Source organism: Phymastichus coffea, unplaced genomic scaffold (assembly GCF_024137745.1).
Source record: "Phymastichus coffea isolate CEN01 unplaced genomic scaffold, Cenicafe_Pcof_1.1 PCOF00188, whole genome shotgun sequence".
Classification (NCBI taxonomy): Eukaryota; Metazoa; Arthropoda; class Insecta; order Hymenoptera; family Eulophidae; genus Phymastichus; species Phymastichus coffea.
Genome location: NW_026706999.1, coordinates 3,998 through 25,320, shown reverse-complemented (window position 1 = coordinate 25,320; position 21,323 = coordinate 3,998). Strand labels below are relative to the sequence as shown.

General features: G+C 44.1%; 1 protein-coding gene across 10 annotated transcripts; it reads right to left on the bottom strand.

Moving 5' to 3' along the window:
• Positions 1 to 6,537: 6,537 nt before the first annotated feature.
• Positions 6,538 to 20,057, bottom strand: LOC131673648 (major facilitator superfamily domain-containing protein 8). Of its 10 annotated transcripts, none has more exons than XM_058951806.1 (12): positions 19,757 to 20,057; positions 19,246 to 19,638; positions 18,626 to 18,684; positions 16,818 to 17,097; positions 15,006 to 15,156; positions 13,810 to 14,053; positions 12,688 to 12,776; positions 11,540 to 11,991; positions 10,715 to 10,849; positions 10,515 to 10,624; positions 8,251 to 8,827; positions 6,538 to 7,708 (listed from the first exon to the last, which is right to left on the bottom strand). In XM_058951806.1, the coding sequence occupies exons 4-11, from the start codon at positions 16,913 to 16,915 to the stop codon at positions 8,301 to 8,303; spliced, it is 1,806 nt and encodes a 601-aa protein (XP_058807789.1). In that variant the 5' UTR covers positions 16,916 to 17,097; positions 18,626 to 18,684; positions 19,246 to 19,638; positions 19,757 to 20,057; the 3' UTR covers positions 6,538 to 7,708; positions 8,251 to 8,300. The 10 variants fall into 10 exon arrangements, with proteins under 10 accessions (XP_058807789.1, XP_058807782.1, XP_058807783.1 ...); XM_058951810.1 differs by having other exon boundaries at positions 6,539 to 7,708; positions 11,540 to 11,639; positions 11,772 to 11,991; positions 18,438 to 19,638; positions 19,757 to 20,056; XM_058951799.1 differs by having other exon boundaries at positions 18,438 to 19,638.
• Positions 20,058 to 21,323: the final 1,266 nt, after the last annotated feature.

Sequence of the window (21,323 nt, the reverse complement as noted above, 5' to 3'; positions counted from 1 at the left end):
GTACGTCTCTTATGCTGCTGCAATTTTGACCAATTCCTTTCGCAATGCACAAGTAAGAGCCACTTTTCGAAGTCTTTTGTTATGGGAATTGGTGGTTCTGATTGTGTACTATTCTTGACCATCTCTCTATGTAATATTTACGTTCACGCGTACGTTGTGCCATTGTCAACGTTATTTTGTGAAATCGCCATTTATGCAAATTTGTGTTTCGCTGGCTCTTTGGGCTACATTAGTAATAACTGAATACTGAACTAATATAAAATTTAATTACAAAACTCGTGAAACATTCAAATTTACATTGTCGTGAAGCAAATGAACATCGTGAGCTTCCGTTATTATTGTTACGTACTTGGTACGCTTTCTTTCGCTATTCGAAAGTGTAACAATTATGATGAATCGACGTTAATTCCGTTTTCATTTTCGTACCGTAGGTATGAAAATATATAGTACGCACCAATTTTCAATCGCAAAATTAATCTTGCTACTTATGACAAGATAGAAAACTCAGTAAGAAGTGCCAAACAAGATAATAAACAAGCGCAGCCATTCAATCAGATTAATAATTCGCAGTGTTTCGTTCCGTGAGAATTAGGATCATCTTAGCGCAGTCTGTGTTTCGGGTAGGGTAATCCAACTTCATTATTAACTTGGAGGACGCGAAAGAGCCAAGTCTTGCACTAAATTACAAAGTATGCAGGCCATTCGACCCTCCAACTTATTCGATTGCGGGCAAACTAATACCGCGCAGTGGCGCTAATTAATTTGATTAAAACGCCATCCGCGCAAAGGTAAACTTGGCGTCGCGAATAATTCCGCGGTGATTGATGCGATGTGAAACTTTGTTTTTTGTTTCGACGAGTCGCGGCGAGTTTGAAACCGAAGAAAGCTAATTGTAAAAGTTGATCCTCGAAGGGAAATGGCCAATCGCAGTTTCCTTTCTTTTCCAAAGTCATCCTCCATCGCGCGCTCTTGACTCGTTAGAGCACGGGGGGTCGCTCGGTTACTCTCCCTCGCGGTCTGCGGGCCAAAGTCCTGGAAAATGCATGAGCAAGCCAGAGGAGTTCGCTAGCTCCCGCGGGCATGATGCTCAATTAATAATGTACAAATACTCGCACAGTGTGGAGCAGAGCAGCCCGTCGACGGTGCTCAAGTGCGCGCAAGCTCACGAATTAGTATGTGACTTGAGGCCATTCCCCTTCTCTCCCTACCTACTCATTGTATCGAAATTGTAAAAGCAGCGTTAATTTTGCAGGTCTCGGCAATCAACGTCTCTCTCTCTCTCTCTCTCTCTCTCCTCTTTATTCTTCTTCCGCGAGCGCAAAATTCTTGCTGACGCGTTAATCATTCAAGAACCGCGGGAGGAAGAAAGCCAAAGGTTCGTAGATCGGTTCTGTAACGAAGATAAGTGGGATTTTTATTGGCTGGGGACAGCGGATAAATTCTAATAAAAGCCAACCGGACCGCGAGCTCGCAAGCGGAGTGGCAGATGTCGAAATGCCGGTATTTACCTTCGTTTCGCTCGGCCGCAGCCACTATACGCCCAGTGTAAATGTTTTTACAGGACGCGAGCGCGATTCGATCGGGCTATTTACCGAAATCAATTGATCGGACCTGAGTGTGATTCACTGCGGCTTCTTCCCTTTCTTTGTCCGCTACGGTTTTTTTCATTGTGCTTTCACTTTCATATCGTCGCTCTTTATTTCGACTTCGAGTACGCGAGCCGCGGCTTGTTTTAATAGCCAATCGCTCGAGGCGCGCGCGCGCGCGCGCGCGCAGACGCTTCTTCTTTTATCGCGTATTTCGTGTATTTCATTCGTACGACGGGTTCACGCGTCGTTCACTTTTTTCCTCTAATTGAGTAGGCGAACGAAGCGAACGCTCTTGGCAATTTAAATCGCGCTTGCTTCCCAATGAAGCTGGCATTGTTGCCGAGAGACCCGATAAACGACCATTCAGAAACTCGGCGAACGTTCGACACTTTGCTCGTACGCAAGATCCTCAGACTTTTCACGCGATTGAGCGATTGGCGTTCATCGTTTATTCGAACGAGATGGTCCATATCGCGCGCGAGTCCATTATTAAAATATTCATCGACCAATCAAGCTCCCATCGCAGTAGTATCCATTTGTTATTTGGCCGCGTACACAGCAGTGGTCCAGCAGGACTCGCGACCGCGCGCGCATCGTTTATTAATGGAATCATTCCTTTCCATAAGGTCGAGTGCGCGCGCGTATATCCCCCCCCCCCCCCCTCCCTTGGCGTAAATATTAAGCGGAATGAAAAGCCACTTGATAATAGAACGACGCGAGAACAAAGCCACACTGACACGACGTATAAATAGCACGGGCAGGCAGGCAGGCAGGCAGGCAGGCAGGCAGGCAGGCAGGCAGGCAGACAGACAAACACCTAATAAAAGTCAGTGCGCACGGTAGTTCATTAACCCTCGCGATCCACATGGCGAATGACGATGGCGCTCTATAGCTTACATACGTAATGCTTGTGGAACGCGTGCGCGCAAAGTCCGATTCATTATGCAGCAGTATAGAGACGCACGCACGTACGGAGAGCTAACCGATCCAATACTGAAATTAGTACCCGCATTACGCCCTACACTCCCGTACTCCCGCAGAGAGCATACGCCGCGTGCACCAGACAAAGTGCCTCGGCTCTTATCTCGTCGCCCCCATATAAATAAGCAAACGCCCGTGCACCGTGGGTGTGATTCGTGCGAGGATTATTCGCGCAACCCCCCTGGTTCGCCGTTCGATACCCCGGATCCCCCTGCGTCGCGCGAAAGCCCCGCCAAGGGCTGGGCTCGCTCTCTTTTTGCCCGGCAGCGACGCGACGCCGTGGAATGCGAAGAAAGAGAAGCCAAGCACGAGGGGGCCATTATATTAAAAAGTGAGAGAGCGAGGGCGCGAGTTACGAGTGGGCCGCACTAACGGAGAACATGCTGTCGAAATTTGCCGAGGTTTATTATTGGGGACGTGAGCTTTTCTCTACACGACACGGGCTGTGTGTATTATTTGTTGCGCTCTTTGCCTCCTGCACGTATTGTGCTCGCTAGTAAGTAATGAGCTTGAAAGGGTGCTACTGAATTTCTGATCGCACTGCACGTGTTTACGCAAGATAAAGCTTTAATTCCGTCCTTATGCTGTGGTTAAATTTTTCCAGTGAATCATTCAGTAACGCTTTTTAGCAATGAGCAAACATCGCTGCGCATTGGCTTTTTCTCAGCGAATGATTTATATGCCGATCCGACGGTCTAATAAATTTAGCTGCAATTTATACAAATAAATCACGTTCCCGAAAAAGCATGTCGTGTGCGAGTCTCGTACCAATTTGTGTGGAAACTTCAATATTAAAACTGAAAGAAACTAGAAATTCAACAACTTTGAAAAAAGTTTTGGGAAGGACCACACCCGAAAGCCGACAAGCTCGGTTAATAAAAAAACTAAAGAAATATCGTCGAAAAAAATTTCTTTTCTTTTCTATCGGTAATACCCCGGCAAAAAGAACAGTACGTATTGCCCCTCGATCGGCATTTAAAACTCGCCTAATGCCAAAAGTCAAAGCAATACTTAAACTGAGCCCCTGCTATAACAAAGTGTAACCGGAGTGAGAGAAAGTACAGGGGGATACATTGCACTGACTCCGGGTTTACATACTTTCTTAATGGTTCGATTTCGGGGAGCTTACAATTTGGCGGCCCCTTTAACTGCGCGAGAGATAGTCGACCCTTGATGACGCGCGAGTAGCCGCGCAGCTTCTGAGATTACAAAATAGGCGCGCGCGGATTCGCACTCACACCCCTGTTTACACGCGGATATCCCGACGTAGAGTCACGAAATTGGACGCTGAGTAATGGAGGGGAGGAAAAAAAGAAGTGGACTTATCGCGGGGCGCGAGGCTAAACAGTGTGTTCGAGGGGTGCCAAATGATTTATCGCGCGCGATGAGCTCTCTCCTCCTTTGGAAACCGATACGCGTGTGCGCACTCGATGCGTCAGACGCCAAACGCGGGGAGAGATTAAATTTTTCCGAGAATGCGGAAAGTCGAAGGCAGTATTTGACCTTTTTTTTTTCGTACAAAATCCGATTGTATTAACGTCCTAATAAGAGCACCGATCTCTTTCTTTCTCCACCCCAAAAGGGCAGTAAACAATGCTTAATGCGCTCAAAATGTCACTGACACTCATTGGACTGTATAGATAGAAGCCATTCTTTTTTATACTGTCAATATAAAATCGTAATAAGATACGAATTGGGACTTTCTTTTTCTTCCGTCGGATGTTGGAGAAATGTTTACGTATATTTGATGATCGAGCGAAAGGAAAACTATTCGATCGATGAATATCATTAAAATCAACGGGTCCTTGCTGCAACGTTAACAAACCATTTTCGATTTAAAGCGAAAGAGGCAGCTCACGTGAAATTGGAAACGCAAGAAGCAATTTTCCAAGAAACTCATCAACTAAATGCTTCTTTAAAGGAGCCAATATTTCAATCAAAGTGCGCAGCAGCAGCACCGTTTGTATATACCACAAAGGAGACATAGGCGCAGTCGTTATATACCAAGCGGGTCAATTCAATTTACTGAATGTTCGACAATAAAAATGCCATTTCGATAATTGACGCTTCTGCCGAATTACAATAAAAAGAGAGGAAGGGAGAGAAAAATAGAAAAAGAAACAAGGTGAAGCGAGGAAATTTACAAAATGGGGCGATGAGTACTTTGCGCAGTTAAGGTCCATCAGCGCTGAAAAATTTCAGAAAAGAAAAAAGTTGGCCTACCGATTGATTGGGTCTGGCAGTAGCTCTCTTTTTACTCTTTTAATTAGGCGGAAAGATATATTTAGTTTTATAATTCGCGGAGTAAGGAGCGCGTCTCTTTCGTTGCCGCTTCAAAATGAAAATTTAAAAGTTTCCGTGGTCGGGTCATCGCCGCTGCCCTCAAAGTTGAGCGTCGATAATAAAATTCCGATGTTTTTAGCAAGTCGTCGGATGGCTGAAAAGCTCGATATCTTTGAATGCATTGCAAAGAGCGTGATGGCGCGCACAGCTGTATCAAAGGCCACTCTTGTAGCCAATTCTTTTCGGCTCGCGTATATATACGTACGTATATATAAAGCCACTCTTTCCACCCCTGTATAACTCACGGCCGACGGCTCCTTCCAATATATATTTTAAAAATTTCAAATTCAATTCTACTGCAATCCGCCAGCCAATATCTTCTGTCGAATTGTCACACCTATACAATCGTGAAATAACGCCCGCTATATATTCTCTCTCGCTGTCTCCCGAATTTTGTCTTTGTCAATTAATGCCCATGGGAAAAACAAAGTTGTAGAATATACGTAAACGCGTAATTGCAAACTCCGATAAGATGTTTGTCGCAAAGAGAAAAAAGTGTGACAATTAGATTTATCATCTCATTTTCATCGCAGCTCCCTCGTGCCGTGATTATACGTAATCGACCAGTGAGTGACGAGTCAATGAAGGCGCTGTCATCGTGTGACTAACTGCATTTACTCTCGTTATAAACATTGCATGTGCTGACTGCAATAAAGAAATTGTTTACAATACCGCTGTGTATTTATCGAGGAACGCCTGTCAAATAAAATGTTATTCTACAGAGGTGAAAAAAAAACGAAAAACCAGCATAACTTCTTGATTGTTGGGCATTTATTTGACAGTCGGTAAGAAATCCGCGGGCAAAACTTTTCTCGAAAAAATAAAAACCAAGCCACAAAGCATGCGTGCGGATACAGCGAAAAAAAAAAAAAAAAAAAAAACGAGGGGCAAACACCAGAGCGTAGCCGCGTACGTTGATGAACGAAGTGCAATATCGTCGGAGTTGCGCACTCTCGCTTGGCAAAAACAAATCTGGCCTGGCGATGTAGCTCGAATCGATTTATGAGTAATCGGTTTGGTTCGCGCTCGTAAAGCATCTTCCTCTCTGTGGGTCGTTGCATTGCTCGCGTGGAAAGAAAGTAATACGTACTGCTCTCTCTCTCTCTCACTCTTCGACACAGCAATTCTCGCTGCGTGCACACGCACCGCAGGTTACACGAGCGCGGGAGTTATGGCAGCGATCGATCATCCAAGCTCGCGCGGGCTCTTCTCCTTCTGGCTGGCGCGCGACCTGCTAAGAGAATTGCGGCGCGCGCTCGTGGCTGTACTCTCGCCGGCGTTTTCTTATCCTGAGCGTAATCAGCCTAACGGTAAGCCGTGCTACTCTCTGGGAATGCTGCTGAGGCTGCTGGCTTGTGGCTAAAGGTCGCGAGCGCGACCGACCGACACCGACGGCTTTCATATGTGTGTCTAGACCTCGAATTGTTGTTGCGGGAATTCTCGCGCGCAGCCATATAATGTAACTGGCCAACGTCGCCTCTATCCACTCGTCGACGTCGTCGTCGCGAGCGTTGTACTCTTTGCCCATTCTTTCGTTTCTTTTCCCGCAACCGGGAAGACGACTGCTTCTGCATCGAGGCCGCACGTATGCGGGTGGACGTAGCAGGCACACATCGTTATCATTGTTAAATAGACTTGGAGCTGATTGGCATTGTGTTTATTAAAAAAACCTTACAGTTGTTTATATACTTGGACCGTCAAACATTTCTCTCGAACACGCACGACTGTAGGCAAGATTGTCTTCTGCTGAGAGTATGTAATGAGAGTTGATTAATCGACCAATCCAATTCGAGTGGAATATTTTCGATTTCAATCATATGCTGATCGATTGTCTATATGGCTTCGGAATGCCCTTTCACGCGTTCGCTCTCCCCTATCGCAGTTCACTTTCATAATCTAAAATTGCTTCACGCAAATATTCATTCCAATGTTTTTCTTAATCATTTACTCACACGTCGCAAAGGCACTAGTAGACGCATTTTGTTTTATTTTCATAACTGATTACTAATAATATCATGATATCATAGCCTGTCCAACAGTTACTCAAACTGAAAATTACTTTTCAATAATCTCACATTTCTATTGGCAAAACTGTTGAATATTATTGCATCGTTGTTTAGAATAAATAGATACTAAATATCGAGTGTGGTATCTTAAATTTATGCGTAAGTACAACTTGTATAAAAGTATAACAAACAGCAGTCATCATTGTCATTGCACATATAAAATATAACTATAAAAAATATATGTTACGTCATAATTAAGATTATTTATATCAGTTGTATAAAAATCATTTTGTCAAAAATTTAACATTATCTAACGTAATGATATATTTTGAACGATATCACTTTTTCACGAATATCAAAAAATATAGCCAATATTATCACATGAATAAATGGTGGCATTATAGACTAAATGGTGATCTAATCCCAGAGTAGACTGACGGCACACATATAAAAAACCTAGAACTAAATGCAGGTTATCGGTAAAAAACTATATCTGATCTCATCGCAACGAACGCGATAAAGTTATCGTGGTTTTAGCAGACTTGTCGTTGTTTTCTTTTTTTTTTTTCGTTGGTCAATCCGTAAACATTTTTGTACGCCAAAAAAGAGAGCAAAAAGGGAAAAACGGTAACGTGCTGCGCGCGATCTCGTAATTTTCCCACGTCGTCTATCTCTCTTTTCTCGTTCTCTCCCAAGAATCTTCTGCATCCCGTGAAAGTAAAATCCCGCTCTTCTCTCGTAAAAAGCGGGAGCGTTGAGAATCTGCGTGCTGCTGCTGTGGCGCCAGACCTATACCAAGAAAAAATTGTTTGGGCAATGCAACGTGATATTTCCGCTGCTATGATGCATTGTACTTTATTTTCACGATTTTCCATCGTACGCAATGTAAAATTCTTGTAGTTTTCGATAATAAATAAATGCTGCCCCCTTTCCGATTTTTCTTTTTACTGTCAAGTTGTAACCGAACGTGACCGTGAAGAAAAGCGAAATCCAAAATATAGAGGAACGTACAAATATTTTTCCTCGATTATTATATTAATTAAAGCGCAAGCACCTCCGGATGCTATTCGAGTATTCTAGATTTAGGAGAAGATTGACGAACCTACATTTCGAAGGTTAATTTTTGAAACTACGGAAGTGTCCGTGTGCGCGCGACGACTGGCGGCTGACATCGACAAACAATTTACGTTTGGAAAGTTGACTGCGCGTAAAAATCTCTCCGTGTGGTGCATTCTGTTTACGAGAACGACGTCTGTTCGATCTTTCGGGAAAACTACAAGAGGCGGAAATATCAGACACAACAGATTTTAGAAAGTGCATGCTAGCCATACCGTCAGAGCATTTGGGTGTCCTCGTCAACACGTGGTTTTAGCGGTAGTGTTCAAACGGTTTCAGCAAGACTTTGTGCCTCTTTGAGGTCCATCGGTTCAGCAGGAGGTGCTGTCAGCTGTTCAGTTGCTACGGACATGAGCGGCACTTCGACCGCTGGCAGCTTGTTATCGGCCATGTCATCATGCTGGTCGCGAGCTTTAGCTGGGACGAGATGCTTATTGACCAACGGTAGCCAGACCATGCAGACGATGAGGGTGAGTCCAGTGATACCGAAAGTCCAATAGGTACCGAGGCGAGTGTAGATGAGGCTTACGAATACGGGGCCCATGACGCGCGAGGCGCAACCTGCACCGGTCATCAGGCCCATCCATACACCTTGTGGACGTGGGCCCAGCACTTTGCTGAAGATCGTTTGGATAAGGGTGACACCGACCGGATAACCGATAGTCGTGAATCCGTAGCCGATCACGAATTGTAATACTGTCATCCTTGGCGTATAGTAGCACCATTCGTGCTTGCTCGGGCAGCCCAACTTGTCCTTGCCCGTTAGCGGATCCACTGTCTCGTTAAAGTATGCTGTGCGCAAAGATGTATCAGTTTGATAAGCGTGCATATAAAAAAAGAGCAAATTACTAATGCACTTTGAATACACTGCAAAAGATCCACTTGTGTGATGTTACGAGATCGATTTGTTAACTTTTGTGCAACTGTATCTTTCATCGGGCATTCAAATGAAAGGTTCAAAGAAATTATATTAGCATAGTGACGTAATCGAATCTAAACGAAAGGATACGGAAATGACGCAATCGGAAGGCGATCAAAATCAAATCAAATCGAGCGTGGAAGTAGAATAAAAATTGTTTCTATAATGAAATTCTTTTACCTCGAAACGAAGAAAACGATCGAGCAAGGATTTAATTATAATCGAGATGTTGCAGTCAATGGCGTATTCTTTCCGGTTGAGAGCGCTTGCGCGAAAGAAAATCCAAAGAAATAAATATAAAGAAGAGGAAGAAATTCCAGCATAGAAAATGCTGAATATTTATCGCGAAGGCAGCAGCGATGGAAACTTGATGCTTTGTGCGTCCCTTTAAACGGAGAAATTTATTTCGGGAGAAAAAGTTTAATACCCATCTTAAATTACCATAAACGACGCTTCTCACGGGCAAACGTATAAATCCGACGAAACTGATCGGATTGGTTTAATTGACGCCACGCTATTCCCCTCATTCGAAATTTGGGATTCCAGGTACGAGAAGGCGCATCGGATCGCGAGCACATGCCAAGGGAAAGAGTTGACCTTGCAGAGCGAGCTTCTGACACGGCGCGCTCCGGCGATCTTATCGATGTCAAGTCCAGTTCCGAGAGGCCCATTGGCTATCCATATTCATGGATAACTCGGCTATCGTACGCTTTTGAATATTAATCGCGAGCAATAGAAACACGCGACGCGAGCGTCATAATCGCGGCTAAAATCAAGCTACCGAAACCCATAGACCGGACTGCTCGCTGCTTTTTTTATGCGCTTTTAATTCGTTGGAAAAGTTCTTGCTATCGATAAATCTACATGATGTAAGAGGCGAGAGAGCATCTATAAATTAAACGTTGACCAGCACCCATTGATAATCCATCGTCGCCAATTAAATTATGATTGACGAAACCATCTTATCGTTCGATATCGGATTATTTATTGTTAGAAAAGACTGCTGATGAAGTTCGGAAGCCGCCTATTAACACGATTGATGAATTTATGAAGAATGAATGAGACAACATAACTATAGAGTTTACACTACGCATGGGCGCTAAAACTTGGCAGTAATTAAGAACGTTATGATGACGTCACTTTCTTGTTCAAGTGCTTGCGGTAAATTTCACATACGGGCATTCATCATAAACGATTCGGAAAATATTTATCGTGCATTCTTGTGCGCATTTTCAGCTGAACAGAGGCGCGCAATCGGAAAGTAACGTTAACGCAGCGATTTGTTGTAGTAGGCATTGAAAATAGACTGAAATTCAGAGAAAATCAACGAGTGCGTAGCAGTGCACGGCAGCAATTCCCCGTTACCGAATCAAAGACAGAGTAGCCTTGCAAATAAGTGCATCAGAGAGAGAGAGAGAGAGAGGGGGGGGGAGACGAGGGGGACGCGCGCGTACGTGCAAGCGTAGCGTACGTTCGTTAAAAATGAATTAACGCGAGGTGCGGTGAGCGCACGGTCGCACGAAATTGCAAATATAATCGGGCGATTTGCTCGCGACTTACGTCCAAGATCGGCGATGATCGGTGGCTCGGGACCCCAAGGAATGCAAATGACACGGCCTACCACCATGAAGAAGAAGCCACCCCAGAGCATAACGCGTCGCTCGTCAAACCTGCGAAACAGCAGACACAGCGGGCACAATGTAGATCCGGAGACGCTGCGCGATACGCTATGTGTATCGACGGGTTACGCGGGTAATCACCTCTGGCAGAGCGGCTTTATCAGGACGAACGTGGCACAAGCGACCACAGCGCCGACACTCATTAGGAGGCCCATGTAGAACACCGACTCCTCGTTGTCCCAGGCGAATTGATCCATCGTCAGCACGGTACCCAGTCTGCGCACAGAATTTCGACGCTGCCACACAAGCGCTGCTCCGGCAAAGCGAGAGGCAGAAAGACGCGAGCGCGCCACGTCTTTTTTCGCCTTGAGCGGGCGACTCGTTAGCGCGCGAGCGCGCGTCCTCGTCGCCGCGGGGAGAGCGATGACAATAAAATATCAGCCCGTTTTAATTACACCGAATGAAGCTATAACCGCGGGATTTGCATGAATTCTCGTTCTCCTCGGAATGAAATGTTGGCGCGCCGCTTCGTAAAAAGTGAAATTTTGCGCGCGGGAGGCGCCGACAAGCGTTTGTTTTTTCGGCGCGCACGCGGCGACGCGGCGAGCGGGAAAGAGAAGGTACGCACGGCGAAAACTTGTTTGTCGATCGCAGCGTACGCGCGGGAAGAGCAGACCGCGGCCGATGGAAATTTGCAAATAAAGTGTACGATAATTCATACTTTCCCAGGGGCGCGCGCACTCGCGCGCATGCGTACGGCGGAATAATTAATTTTAAAATTACATTATCCGCTCGCGAATAAATTTATACTAAATCACGGCGATCCGTGTAATTATATCGTTATCGAGCCATTATACACGGTAATAAGTACACAAGCATGAATAATTCGCGGAAAGAAAAAGACGAGGATGAAGCGATCTGTGTTGTAAAGCACAAAGAAAAGGGAACATGGTTCCGTCTATTTACGTTTCTAGTAGCACGAAGTTGAAAACTAAGATAAAGAAGGCCCATATCAAGGTCCAGGCAGCTAAGTAATCCGGTTTCATGGATTTCCAAGTCTCCTTCTCTGAAAGCATACAACAAGTAGGTGGGCCGAGGATTCGCACACTCGTAAAATATGAGCGGGGCGCGCTTTGTTTACAGCGCAACGCGTGCCGCAGGCAATGCTGAATTAATGATTGCCAGTAGCTCATTATACCGGATGCTTTTCCTTGCTCCCGCATGGCCTCCCTTGCGGCGATCTTGCGCTCCTTAAAGCTGCCGGGCAGAAAAAGAGCGAAATTCAGCATTCCCATAAGTACGTTGATCCAACCGGCCGCTGTGTACATATTCATAGGCAGACCCATTATGCTTGTGCCGCGGTCTCCTAAAGGAGTCACCGCCATTTGCAACGCCGGGCCTACAACGAAACCGAGCACCTGAAAAGTCGTTTCGTAACCTTTAGTCGACCAAGGAGAAACATTAAGCAAGGAAAGTGGCAGGTACCCGGTTAGGTACTTCGGTTAGGGTCAGACCGCTGCGCCAAGAGAGAATGCTCGAACGTATTTTTTTTTTCTATCTTGTGGGCTTCCGTAGACGACCAGTCTATTACCGAGGCTGCGCCGAATTAGCCAGCTCTGCTCGCGTTTCACTGGCGACATTATGCTTACTTGACGAAGAGCGCGCTTATTAAGCACGCCACTTCCAATTAATGAACCGAAAGAAATAGACAACCGGTACAATTTTTCCTTTGAAAATCTACATTTTGATGGAGAGCTCAGCAGCGAGCAGTTATAGCTAGAACTTGGCGATGTAAAAAATTTAATTTCGGACAAAAGCCGCGAGCTCTTATGCTCTGAAAAATTATTTAATTTCATCTGCTAGCCACGAAAACAATAATTGCGCGCGAAGCTCAAATGTCCGCGGTAGCTCTCACGGTGTACGAGAGAAAGAGAGAGAGCACGCGCAATTTAAATATTTGAATATTATCTGGTGAAATCGTGCAGCGCGCTGCTCTGTGGGCGCAAGAGAGGCAAAATAAAAGAAGAAGCGCGCAACAGCCAGAAAACAGAAAAGACAGGGTAAGATAAAGACTCGGGGAGGAATGTCTCGCAGTGACAGAAAGTACGAATTACCTGTGCAAGGGAGACGAGGGAGACAGCCTGAGTCCTCTCGGAGAGTCTGGTAGCAGCAGACAGATAAGAGCGCGCCACCGCGATGTTCGCTGCGAAAAGTAACACATACACTCGCAAACAAAACACACGAGGGAATATAAGTAGAGTCGCGCGCGAGGCAGAAGCGAGAGTCGTTCTCAGATCGCGGAAAAAGAGAAACAGCGTTACAGCATCGAGGCAGGTCGAGGAGAGCGATAGGGGGCGATATAAAGCTCGCCCCGGCACCCGAGGGGCTCACCGGCGCGCGCACGCACACAATCTCTCCGCGCTTAACGCTTTTTGTTGTTCTTCCTTCGCTCGGCTGCACCGAGATTGCGCGGGCAAAGCTTCCGAGGCCCCTTTGCAATTTTTAAATGTGTCGGGAATTAGGAGCGCGACCGACGCAGAGCTCATTCGGTACCGGCTCTCGGCCGACCTGAATAACTCATAATCACGCTCCGAGATTGTGTGCTCGAGATTTCTTCGTCTATTTCGTCGCTTCTTTTTGCGTCTCGCTTCCCTTTTTTTTTCTTTTTTCTCTTTTTTTTTTCGCTCTCTCGCGCGGCTCTCACGTGCATTAACTCTAAGTAACTTTGCATTGAATTCTTGATGGCCTCGTGATTTTAAGCTTTCAACTCGTTAAATATTGGCCAGCATGAAGAGCTTGACGATTTAGCGAGTGTAGAATATATCCTCAATTTCGCGGTTACTCTTATAGCTGGTCTTTCAAGAACGACTCTGCTGACTACTCGTATTTTTTTTATTTTGCACTGTCAGCGCTAATTTAGTTGTAGAAATATCATTTCTCTTTTGTTGCGCGGGGAGGGACTGTATCATGTGCCTATTTTTGCGAATTCATATACTTGAGACTTTTATTCCAAATTAAGCAATGATTTTATTAGTAGGAAACATTAAAAATCAATAAAACGATCTGACAAATAAAATGGCCATAGGGACCAACCTCTTAACTAAGATTGGAAAATTCATTTGTACATTAACTATTGTACTAGACAGAATGAACGACTTGTTTTGTGCGTAAAACGGCACCCCAATGTATCAACAAACGTTTAATTAAAGTCTCATTAGTAAAAAGTAAAAACTCACCCGAGCTGACGCCGACGAGGAACCTTGAGGCAGTCATGAAAAACTTCTGATCGCCAGGCATAATTTGAAGGACACTGTAGAGGCTTGACGCAAAAGTGAATAATGCGAGGGTGACAAGCATGGGGAATCTGATGGAGTCACGCCGATTACCCCACCAACCAACCAACGGCGAGAAGATCATCTGAGCAAGAGGATTCGCTGCTACGACGTAGCCCATATACGACATGCTCACCAATGGATCCAACTGTTGGCAAGCCAAATATTTCTGGAGAAACGCGACTTAATATTTCAAGTTCGATCCTCGTAAATTCACCGACTATCCGCTTATAGTCTCTTTCGGCTTTGTTTACGATCGCTCCCTCTTCTTTTTCTTCTTCTTCTTCTTCTTTTTCTTCTTTTTTTTATTTTATTTTATTCATTTCTTTTTTTTGGCGGACGCGCGTTCGCCGCGCGAACAAATCGGGGGATGTTGCGCGCGCGGTAGATTCCAGACCTTCTTCCTCTGTCTTTTTTGCCTTTGAGCGACTGGGGAATCTCGTCACTCGCTTAGGAATCGCTTCTTCTTCATTTTCTTCTCCTCTGCGACAAAGCGCGAGTATTCCCCAGTTGGGAATTTCGGGCGATTTTTCGGATCGCTACGTATTCCAAATGGCTGGCGCGGCTCGAGAATTTTAATTCAATACATTAGAGGCGCAAAAAGACGCGGCTCGATCGCTGAATTTATTGCGAGGCTGCTTCGCTTTTTCCCCAATTGGCCGATCGCATAAGGCATTATACCACGCTCGAATTGATCTTTTGAAAAGGCCAGCGTAAGATGAGAAAAACAAAACGCACGTAACGGCTTTAATCACTTTACCCATAAAAGCAGGTTGAAAAACGCTTCGGCAAAAACCAGCGGTACGTCTAAGTAGTGTGTATGGAGAGGGCGCCCATTATACGGTGAGCGAAAAGGTTTGCGTTTCTTTAAATGAGAGCGGTAATCGTGGCGCAATTATAAGTTGCTGCTGTCGTAAATCAGCGATGCCCGAAACTTCATCTTACAAATCGCGAACGAGGTTTTACGTTGGTGTTCCTCGTAAAAGAGTGGGGGGGGCGGCAGGGGAGGAGCAAACAAAAGTAAAACCCTACGAGCTTCAAGATCGGACTGGCTGGCGAAATTTAGTTCGAGAAGTACGTGCGAGTGAGCGGGAGATTACCTTGTGTAAATATGGCCAGACACCAGACAGCACGATACTGAAGCCCAAAGACATGAGGAACATCGTGAAATAGATGACAAAGAGGCTCTTGTGACGCTCTTTGCGTTCTTCCACCGTCTCTAACTCGTCGTCTACCAAGCTGCAGCCTGCCCTGTATCAATAAATAATAACATCTCGTTATATCTAACAATATATTATGTGAATTTTTATGCGACTTTACTAGAAGAGACGTGAATCAGAAAATTCACTGTCACTAAGCATGACGTTTACTAGTTATAGATATCTGGTAAGAAGTAGAAAATAATTAACCATTCGAATTGTAAAGAATTCGTTTATCATTCACTAACGAAAAACCGCCAGAGTCAAGCTATACTCGAATAATCATCGGTTATTTCATGCTGGCAAGGGCCAAGCAAGCACGTGCGTCAACATCATGCAACGTACATTTGCATGCACGCAGCCAGTACGTTGCCAAGAATCAACATCGGGCAATAGTGTATGGACATAGGCGCACGGGATTAAAGTTCTTTGATAAAGAGATAAAAAAGTACTTTCGCGAACTCCATAATAATAACGTAACTGCTTTGAAAGACAGAAAAACATTGACGATTGCAGTTTGAAGTACGAACGAAGGAAATGAGGCCTTTAAACGGCCATCAAAGTGTGCGCTTGGCTTTTTTTCATCCTCTGGCGAAAACCCGACGACGGAGAGTCAAGCAAAACATACACACACACACACACACAGTGTAACATGTCAATGCGACTTCTCTCTCCCTCGGCAATTTGCCGAAGTCAAACAAGTCAGGCATTTACTTAAATTAAAATAATTACGTCGATTCACGATATCCGTTTAGAGTTTCACAACATTTTTTTACCAAGCGAGCCTATTGTCATTATGTCACGGACGACGTCGTAATTTCTTGAGGCATCGTTGCGCTGCTTACTTATCTTACACGCAATGCCGATGAATTTCAGAGACTACGATAAAAGCAAAAGAAGGAAGGAAGGCAAACCCAGGGCTGTATACGAAGCTGGTCATAAAGCGATTCAGTATCCGCGTGTGCAACTTTGAATCAGCGTGTACAAACTGCTCTTGCCTCGGTAGAACACTGCAATGTCGCCAACGCGTAAAAGGAACTCGTAAAAAACTCCCCCCCCCCCCCCCCCTTCGCGGCCGATCCGCGCGCGCACTCGTATGTGTAATCATCACAAGGATAAAAGAAGTCGAGATTTGCCTGTATGACACTTTATCCTGTTCATTTTGTGCGTTGCATTAAAAGCACGAAACAAGCTTCAATTGTTTTTGGTTATCGATGGGACGCGCGAGCGACAAAATAGCATCAAGTAACCGTTTATTGTAACAGCACCATGATAAATACGTCGAGGTTGTTGTACGAATAAGTTGTTTGAAGCACGAGTTGACGAATCATTCTTACGTATCGCACGCGCGTTGCAATCAAGTGCTTTGTTTAGCGAAAAAATCAACAGCTGTTAGTCATCGATGCACAATGAAATTTGGTCAAGTTTAATTAGAAATTCTCGACAGCCTATGATTAAGATTTGAAACGTTGTTATTACCGATTTGATTATATTGATAGTTGATCAAAGAGCTGTTGCAACTATTTTAATTAGTAATAAAAGGATAAGATCTGGCTGTCGATAGCAAATCTGCAATTTCACACTTCAATGTTCCGATGTAAATCATTCTCGCTGGCGTTTGCCTTCCATTCGGTTCCCATGAAATTTGAAATTGATCAAAACCGAGAGAGAATAGATAGATAGATAGATAGATAGAGAGGTGATGTCACGAACCATTTCCAGAAGCACCCGGACAGTCTTTGCCAGCCGAGGGACGCGTGTCGTAGAAAGGCCATCGGCCGGTTGGACGAGAGTCGCTGCCACCAGGACATCCTCGTGGGACTCAGTAAATGTCAAAGCGAAAAAAATGTGAGAGCTTGTCGCTGACAGATAAGGCGCCGGCTGCTGTTGCAGCTCCACGACAATTCTAGTGCATCTCTTCGTCATAAAAGTCGATCATCGCGCGCCAGTCTCATCTCAAAGCTTCCTTTATTGTCGGCTGTACCGTTGGAGACTGAAATGAATGCAATTCTGATCTACTTTCGGTTTATTCTGATTGCTGCATTTTCTATAGCAAATGAATGGAATTAGTATTTATATTATTGTAATAATAATTTTAGTACTATCGAACCACGCGTTAACATTTTATTGTGAGTTGGATAAAAACAATGCAAACTTACTATACAATTTACTATTTACAAAAAATACATTTTCATTAATGTTTTAACATGAAGCTCTCCAACTCAGCTACATTTTTAGGTATTGGACTGATCTATTCATTGCGTTTATGAGAAGCGTAATTGTCGATTATGTAATTAAGATGCATGAAAATTTCATCGAGGAATGATTACGCGATATACTACTTCTCTTGACTTTCTAGTTAGACCAATTCATAGTAAACTACTGTCGATATTTCGTAAGCAACTGGCTTACTCGAAGATCTCTATTTTATCATCTGCTGCAACGGCTATTGAATTTGTCACAATTTATGCATTTTTTCAATAACAAGCAATCTATAATCGATATCTCTGTTTCTCATTCACCTTCGTTAATATTTTTAAATGTTAATGTTTCAAAATATTTAAAAAAATAATATTACACTTACTGAAATTCTATGAAAAGAACAATGGCAATATTGATGGAACTATCTAGTTTAATGAATGCTTTGTTTTATTGAGTACGACTGTGATTAAGAATTGATTTTCAAAATTTTAAATAAATAATAAAAATGACAAATTATTAACAACGTTAGTCGAGATGATTGTTAAGCACTGGATGACATATTAGATTAGATTAGGATATCAATCGGATTATTAATTGTTTCACAAACCGACTAATCGTTTGAAGAGCACTTGATGAAGAAATAACAATTTTGTTGTAAAATGTTTATTATCTTATTCTGATACGAAGCCATTTAGTAGTTAGGAATTTCAGCGTCTATGCATTTTACTATTTACGAAGAATACATAGATTCAAATGGCACGGATCAAAATTGTAAATTTTTACTAAAGTTTTACAAAGAAATTCTCAGACTCAGTTATATTTTTAAGCATTGGACAGGTGTACTTATTTAGTTTATGAAAAGCGTGATCGGGAATAAACGTGAAATTGCTATTCGTTTGATAATTTATTTAAGTATTAAGCTTTTTTCTTGCTACGCAGGCATACCCATTTTAAATCTAGTAATAACAAAAATAAGTATAATTTTTATGATTATATTTTTTACAATGCGATATATAGCGATCCATTACTAAAAGTACGGACTACTCGCAGTGTTCCCGGATGCCTAGCACTCATAAATCAACGAAATGAATTTTTGAAACAAATAGTTTGATATTGTCGAACTGCACTTACGTCACCAGCAACTTTAAAAGCAACGAAGAAAACTGAAAAGTGTTCTTTGTCTTTAGCTGATTTGCGCACACGCAACACTTTCTTGACACCCGCATTCTTTGAAATAAATTATTCTTATTCCGCGATCGGGCCAAACAATCGTGTGTCTGCCGTTGAATTTAAATAATACATGGCAATCGAGCACTCACCTCTAGACGCGAGCGCGTTGAAAATGTATCCTGCAGCGCAAACTAGGTTTGGAATGGAACTGCGGTATATTTAAATCAGCGAAGCCTACTCTTCGCGCACGAAGAGACCGAGTGAGAGTGAACGACAAGAGAGATAACGCCAGGCAGATTAACGTATATTACTTGCTTATCGTATAACAGACGTACAAAAGCAGATTTCTTCGAATCTCGGCTCCAAATATGATCGATCAAAAACTAGAGTGTGTATTACTTATAGTTTTGGATTCATCAATGTTTAAACTATTCGATTGAATAAGTTTTCTTATTAATAAACACTTAAATTTGGCCTCGTAACCGTTTGTTTGCATGGACCGAAACATTTTGAAATTGACGAGACAGGTCCCTTTGATTCGTATTTGATAAAAAATCACGTCTAATTATTGATGAACAACGCATCGACAGTCTACATTATTTCGCAAACCGATATTTTATTTAAAGAACTAGTTTTCACGTAAGAAGTTGTTTCCAGGGTTTTTTACTCGGCGAGTAATATACGTTGATCTGTGCTTCACTTTTATCTGCCTCATTCGGGCTCTACTCGCCGCGAGAAAGTCTCCGGTTAAATTAGGCCTCTCGCTCACCGAGAATATTGGCAAATACAAAAGGTGTGAGCGATTAGTTATCTGCAAGCAGTCCTGGTTATTCACTCTCTCTCTCTCTCTCTCTCTCTCTCTCACTTTCTCAGCTGTAGATAGCAATTACATATCACGTGCGCGAAGAAAGAAAAAATAACACGTGCGGAGCTCCACAGGTGTTCGTCGCGCTACTGACCTGTATAACGCACACGCAACATTCATATAAGCGCGCAACGCCAAGAGTATCGGAAATAAAATTTCGGACGAGAGTTTGGTAGCAGCGGTAGCTGTAGTGCTTGCGTGTCGTCTGCTGCTTCTGACAGGGCGTCATTGCGTGCGCTATATCTGCGCTACGCGCGCCCGCTGCATATTACAGAGTGTACACGCTGCAACAACAAACTCAAGGACGAACAGATTGGCATTGGAAATCTAAATCTCCAAGCTAATCGCGATAGCGGGCACCGAGATGGATAACCCGCCGCGCAGAAGGATCGCGGAAAAGAAAGTTTTAACTCACCTTTCTCCTACAGATGTTTACTCGGATGATGATCTCTTTGTTCGCGTGTAGCAGCGGAAGATCGGCCATCGCACGCTACTGCTGCTGCCGCTACGTTCTCTCGCGAATCATCGCGTCAGCACTGTGCGTACAGCTGTCCGTTGGCATATGGAATTACGCACCGATGATAGTGTCGCTCTTCGCGCTTATTTTTTTGCTCGAAGTAGACAAGGAGAAAAGAGAAAAAGTGAGCGTTCCTTGCGTACGCAGGCACGCACACACGCACGCATAACCGCGCGCACGCGCTTTCGCTCACTGACACATATACGCGAGCGCAGCGTCCGTCCCTCCGTGAATTGCTCGCGCGCTCCTTTATTTTTCAATGGAAAGGTGGTGGTGGTGGTGGTACTGCGTTAAGCCTCCGTGACACATTGTCGGCGGACCCGTCTTTTCGATCGTTCCAAACGAAGTTGCCAAGTCATTACGAGTTTTCGTGACCAAGGATCGGTCGCAGAGGTAGAAAAGTCAATCGGAATGGTACCGCCGGCACCTGTATCGGAATGCAAAGGTAGGAAATGTCAACGTGTCGATGACTTTGTGAAAGCAGCTTTATGACAAGTCATACACGATGCACTCGAGCGCCACTGCGACGTGCACTTTTCTGTTTGACCGATCGAAAAATCCAAATGTATGCGATACTGCTGGGAGAGTGGGAGCTAGGGGAACGGGTGATCGTGTAGGAGGTTCGAAGAAAGCCGACGAGGTGCCGCTACTGTTCACTTTTCGCGCGCTCGCGTTTCGACATTTGCAAACAAACAAGTTGAAGGCTTTGCGTCGTCGCGCGATAAACACAGATCTCGAACGTTTATTTTTTTCAGAGATCATTGCCAGTCTCGATGATGTTTGTTATCTACAACGATGGCAATGTATAACGATGACTTTTAGTCTATGTATCTCATGAGCGCTTCTTTTACAGAATGTTCGTCAGAAAAATCATAAAAATGAAACCGTATTCAAATTGGAAGTATCGTTGAATGGTCAATGGGTAATCGATCATCTCTCGACGGCAATATTTTAAACAAATAGCCACTTGTCTCTCCAACGTTACAATTTATTTCAATCGCTAGGAAAGATGAGCGTCCACCCAAGAAAAGACCAGTGGAGACAATAACCATAATTTCGAAAATCTCCACAATGCGAGAATGGTTTTCATTGTTCTCGGCGGTGCAAGCTAGGAAAAAAAGAAACCCCCGATAGTAGTGCAATTCCTTCAGCTTTTGTGATGCAGTTTTCACGCAGCGCGTCCGTAAAATGCACATCTCGACCGCGGTTGCAATGGGAGGTTCTCCGATCGTCTGTCTATAAGCTCGTTTGAAAGGGCATTGTTGAATAGAAGTGTCGATAGCTTCCTCCTCGTTATTATTCAGCGTTTCGCATGGGTGTAGTACGTCCTCAGTGATTGACTCACGTTATTTACCGTGTGGTGCTGCGACAAATTGGCATGCATTATCGTCATTGTTTTCCCACGCGGTCGGTTGTGGCGCGCGTCTTCCACCTTCTCCTCCTCCTCCTGCTCCTCTTGCTTATA